At 50.1% G+C, this 5,996-nt stretch overlaps 1 protein-coding gene across 1 annotated transcript in view; it reads right to left on the reverse strand.

The window, feature by feature from the left end:
- MLXIP (MLX interacting protein) overlaps window positions 1-2,641 on the reverse strand; it is a 49,561-nt gene extending 46,920 nt beyond the window's left edge. The window contains exon 1 of the mRNA XM_034068397.1: window positions 2,271-2,641. Within this exon, the coding sequence (XP_033924288.1) occupies window positions 2,271-2,641 (371 nt within the window). The remainder of the gene's footprint in view (window positions 1-2,270) is intronic.
- Window positions 2,642-5,996: the final 3,355 nt, after the last annotated feature.

Here is a 5,996-nt window from a genome sequence, read left to right on the forward strand (position 1 = left end):
GTGCTTTCTAGCTCATTTGTAACATCAATGGAGACCACACAACTCAGTGCTGCCTCTTAAAACTTTAAACACTGAAACACTAGCAATGGGTGTCAAGTGTAAATAAATATTACACACAAAGCTCTGTTACAGCAACTTCCTTGGGTTTGTATTTAACACAACTGCATCACCCCTGCTCACATCCTTCATTGCTGGTTCTGCAACAGCCACAAAGCTAAAACCACATTTCTTCATCTTTTTGTGTTACAGTTTTTGGTGTTGGCCCCCCCATTCCTTTCTAGAGTGAACTTCTATCCAGCAAAGGCAACATGAAAAATGTAAACACAGAGTCCGTGTGTTTTGTCAGCGCTAGGTCAGATAGACAACCATGGGAAAGATACAGCTGAGGCAACAGTGATGAAAACATCCCATAAGCCAACATGGATCAGATCTGCACAAAAGGGAGGTGCCATTTACATGTGTTCCCTGAGGAGACAGCGAGACTGCTTCTAGGGCAGAAAAGCTCAACCTACGTCAATCACTTGTTAAATAGATCACACCTCATTTCATACCCATGTTCCTCACCCCAAATCACATGTTCCAAAATTATTTTAATCCATTTCAGACCCAAGTTTACAACTGGTTCATTAAGCAGATTTTAAGAACTGATAACAAAGCCACTGAGTAGGAGACTGGACCTGGGCAGGATGATTCATGGTTCTAACTAAGCAAACTTTAAGGTACTCAAGCACAGAAGCATTAAGAGAATGATTTTCTTTGGTAGCCTCTAGGGGATTTTCTGCACTTTACCCCCAACAAGCAGGATAAATTTCTGCCATAACAGATGTGGTGCTCGATTTATGCATCCACAGCAGAGCTCGCTATTGCCTAATGTGCATCATGGAGTTATTCCTTTGCATTAGAAGTGATCCTCGGTTTTAAATCCCAAGCGGGATATTGGGGAAGCACAACATAAAATGAAGCCGATGGAGGCCAGTGAGCAGATACGCATGAGGAGTCTTGTTCTCTCCCTCACGGTGCTTGTGGTTCCTTTACATGTTCCGCTCAGCTTGTACAATAAAGGCTGGTTAATTTTTACTTAAGCTTTACATTTTTATTTCTTCTACAAAGGCTGATGGCCATTCTTGCGCACACCTTATCTCACATTTGCCCTCTTAACAGTAACTAACAATCTGATTGGTAAAAATTACCAAAATGAGATTACTTACATTATATTTTCTTGCCACCTGTACAGAACGGGTAGTTCTATTGTTTCCTCTTCACTGAGCAATACTTAAAAGAGAGGAATGAGGTGGGCAAAGTTAATTTTCTGTTAAGAAGCCAAGATGGTTCCTATACATGACAATATCTCTGCTGACACGCTCTGAGGCATTTTCCATCATCCCTTCTCATCAGCTTCCAAAATACACTGGGTAGAGAACATCAGACTGGATCCAGTTCCTGCTATCTGACACGGAACAAAAGACTCAAGCGGGCACACATCTTCCCAAAACACCCCTATTCTACAGCTCTGCCTCCATTTTGGATGGCAAACAAAGGGGATAAATGCTAATATAACGCCTTATCGAACAGATGAAAGCAAAACTCAAGTATGAGCAAAAGGTGCTGATAAACCCAGGAAGTGCTACTACCACCTGAACAAAGGGAACAATGACAGATCCCACGTTCTTCATTTTGGGATAAAAACAAAACCAGGGGAGGAGGGAAAGGAGAAGTGGCCGGTTTCACCCGGAGCAGGGCATCAACGTCCACTTTGCCCTTTAAGGATGTCTCTCCTGATCTCTCCACCCTCACTCCAAGCCTGGCCATGAGATGCCGAGCGCTTTCTGGTGCCACGGACAGCCCGCAGGGGCAGCGCGCATCCTGCGCCGGGATGAGCTCCCAGTTCCCCCTCCACCCCAGCGCCTCTCCTCGCCCCCAGGCCCGGGTGAGGCGGCGATGCCAACCCCTCCGCTCACCCCACACCATCCCCGGTGACGGTGGCCGCGGTGGGCTCAGGCCTCGGGCAAGAGCCGGCAGGAGCCCTAAGTCAGCTCACAACAAAAGCCACACGAAGTCCCACGCGTGAGGGGGGGGAACCACAGCCGAAAGGCGCCTCTCGGCCCTCACAGCCCCGGGGGTGCCCCGGCCGATGGCTTCAGGCCTAACCCCCCCTCACCTCACCTCGCCCTCAGGTTCCCCCCTCGGCCGTGACTCACTGCGGGAGCCGCTCGGCCCCTCCGTACCCCCCCCCCGGCCCCTGCCCCGCGGCCCAGGGCGGCGGCCGGTACCTGTAGGCCAGGGACATGCACTCGAAGAGCTTCGTGAGGGAGGCGTCGATGCTGAGGCGGCCGCCGGCGCCGCCGCCGCCACGGGCCGCCCCGAACTGGTAGGTCTGGCAGGTCTGCTCGTTGACCGTGTCGAAGTCGTAGCCCTTCTTGGGCGGGTGCTCGCTGTGAGGCGACGAGACCATGAAGTGGCCCGAGTGGATGATCTGGGGCCCCGGGGGCTGCCCCCGCCGCGGCCCGCACCGCCGCCCTCCGCCCGGCGAGGCGCCGCCGTCGTCCGTGTCCGACGAGTCCTCGTCGGGCTCCGTGCGGGGAGCCAGCGGCCCCGCCGCCCCGATGAGCCGCGCCGGCCGCATGAACACGTCGGCGGCCATGGCCCCGCTGCCGCCGGCCGAGCCCGCCGCCCGCTCTGCGCCGCCTCCGCCCCGGGCCGGCCCCCGCCGCGCCGCGCCGCCGCGCTTAAAGGAGCCGGAGCGGCGGCGCCCCTCCCCCGCGGCCTGCGCCCGCCTCAGCCCCCTGCCCGCGGCCCAGGGCCCGGTCCGCCGTGGTCACCCCGAGGCCGCTTCCCCTCGACCCCCTGAGGCAGCGGCCCCGCAGGGACAGCCCCGGCCCATCGCCACACACCCCGAAGGCCGCCGGTAAACACCCGTGGGGGCCGTTGTCCTCCGTGGACGCTGCAGCCCGCCGTGACCATGGAGGTCGCTTTCCCTCACGGCAGCCCCTGAGCCCACTGCCTCACGCCACTGCCCTTCGGTTCCAAGAGGAAAGGGCAGGACCATGTCGCCTCCTTCCATACACGAACACAGCAGATGGCCGTAAGTGACACCATGTTTCACCCTTCCCCTTGCAGCACTGCCCGTCATCGAACAGTCACCTCAAGTGCTGCTGCTGGCCTGTCCCTATTGCTTCAAGGGCTATCCTCACTCCTCTCCAGGGGCTGCTGGTTTAAACGCTCCAGTGTGGCGTTCCCATCCAGCAGGACAATGTTAAGGGGATTAGAAAACATTCCTAAACTGAAGGGACTCATGACTATGAGAAGATGCAGAGGACAGCCCAGAACTGGCTGAAGCATGATGAGAGTGACTGCGCTAGAAACATCTAATGGCTTTAAACTAATGCAGTAAATTGCTCCAGAAGCAGCCTGCAGATTTCACCCTGCTTAAAAGCGTAAAGGAAGCAATAGATCCTGTAAGTCACCATGAAAGCACAGCGACAGTAGATGCATTAGCCTGGGGAGAGAACAGCAACTTAGAGCACAAGAGCCCATATACATATGTATGGATGTACAAAGAGGAAAGATTTCTATCTCACCCTGTAAAGCAAACCTGCATCACCAGCAGAGCATCTGTGTTCTAGGTGGGATACCCCATTTCTACTGAATTGCTTATATTCTCTCAGTTCTAGGAAGTCATACTTAAAAGCAAAAACCATAGTCATGCTCAGGAAGGAAAAAAACCCAAACACAACAAACATTACATTGCCACGTGCTTCTGCTTTGTAAAACTAGAAGTAAGATCAAGGAAAACTCAGGAGACACACAAGTCTTGGGCACAGGGGGAAGAGGCATTCCTGCAGTATCAGTTATGCCCTTGCAGTGATCTAATATGTTCCATTAGAGAGCATGAAACCAAGACGGGTCACTGGGTTTAGGGCAAGAATGGTAGGTCAAATACTTCCCACACATGAAAGGAGCAGTGAGTCATGGTCATATCATGTGAGGGCTCTGTGAGAAATCCTTTAAACTCAAGAGTAACATTTAGCTTAGCATCACACAGGGCTAAATTCTTCAGAAAAGGCCAGAGATATTTAGCTTCAAGGCTGGTTATTGCTCCCTTATATTAATGTTGGCTTAAAATAAAGACAAAAGAACCCCCAGTGCTGCCTCCCAGCAAGGCATCCTGATGGGAGTACTTTAAGTACTAAAAATGAAAACATTTCAAATTCATAGCTTTACAATATCTATTTTAAATCATACATGTAGTTTGTTAAGAACTAAACCTCAACTAAACAAAGAAGAAAATCCCAGTCACACATCAGGCAGGATATAGAACTTCCATGACATCAGACTATCCAACTACCTCACAAAATTGTACACAAGCTGCACTTGCTTCTTCCTGCATAAAAAGGGGGGGGTGACTTGGTTAAAATAAAGTCACTACGTAGGCAATGCATTTTTCTCAGCAGTTAGCAGTACACCAAACCATCATTTAGAACAGGGGTAGCAGTGTTAAGCTTGAAGATTTGGTGTAGTTCAGGGTTTTCTCCTCTAGCTTCCTCGGTGTAAATACTGCAGGTGCACAGAAAGCAGCATCCCTTAAAATAAATCCAGTTATTTTCAAGACAGACCTCTTGGTTTGCCTTTTTAAGAGCAGCATTAAGGTGATAGCAACAGGTCAAGGCTCCCAGCTATTCTCTCCTCCTCCACAACAATTCCAAGAGGGAGAGGGAAGCACTAAGGGACCACAGCAGCATCTTTTATGTTTTCTTTCTTACTGTTTCTTCTCAGCAATCTGCAGTGCAAGGTGAAACACAGGCCACCATCTTCTGATGATGCTCCTTCAACAGCACAGGCTTTTAGCACAGGAGGAGACAGCCATTTACCGGCTCAGAATTCAGCTATAACACACTGAACAGAGAGACAGTCAAGCTGTTTAAAAATACACCCACAGTGTACTCCACAACACTTAGTGGTAAGAGATTACCCTCCTAGATCTACAGACAGGAAGATAAGCATTCCCATCTGATGAGGCACAAGAGCTGAAGGGATCTTACTCACAGCCTTGCTGTGGGGCTGATTGCAGGCACTGGAGTCCAGCCATCCCTCACCACCCTCTGGCTCCTCTGCCCTTCCTGCTCCTGGGCAAACCACAGGGCCAACCTCCAGAGCCATGCCCTGCTCCGAGGCTACATTCTTGCTTGCTCCTTCACCCTTTACCAACACAAGCCTTACCTGTTCAGAGGCATTTACTTCTGGGACCCATCTTCAATTACATCCTTGTTTCTACCTGTTCTTTTCTCTCTCTCTGGTTCCCCCTCTACACAATTCCTTTATATAAGCTTGCTGATTTAATCTACCAATCCAGAGAAGAAAAAAAATCCTAAAATGAGCACTTTTCTCTCCAGGTTAACAAATTCAAGTGGTTGAGGAGAGGATGCTACGAGCACTCAGTTAATGCAAGGGAGGAAACAAAACCAAGCTGGGAGCAGGCAAGCTGGCTGTGGCTCACCCTTCTGGTAGGGCTAAGCCAGCAGCCCAGTTCAGCTGTCTGTGAAACCACAGGCTACTTTGGGACAGAGCACATCAAACACTAAAAATAAGCTGGATATTTATATCCCACTTGAACGTAAAGAATCTTTCCAAGACTGCCCAGGAGTTTTACCCTTGCCAGCATCAGGCTTTGAGCATGTTTCCAAACTGAAGCTGTTTCCACACTGTGCTCTCCTCCCTCCTATTTCAGTTACCACAACACCTTAGCACCTTAAATGACCAAATTATCCTGCAGGTTGCTGTAATTACACTGGCCATAATAGTTTGTTACAACAAACTATTCCCACCCCTCTCAGGTCTTTGGTCTACTCAAAGGTGAATCATTTCACACCTTACCAAATGAGACCCCACCATAGAATGCACATTTAAAAATACAATTTCAAAAACCAGACATTTATTGTGAATTTAAAAAGAAAACCCAAACTGAGCTTGTTTCTTGATAAAAATTCTTCACACAGTCG

The sequence above is a fragment of the Melopsittacus undulatus genome, chromosome 12, assembly GCF_012275295.1.
Source record: "Melopsittacus undulatus isolate bMelUnd1 chromosome 12, bMelUnd1.mat.Z, whole genome shotgun sequence".
Taxonomy (NCBI): Eukaryota; Metazoa; Chordata; class Aves; order Psittaciformes; family Psittaculidae; genus Melopsittacus; species Melopsittacus undulatus.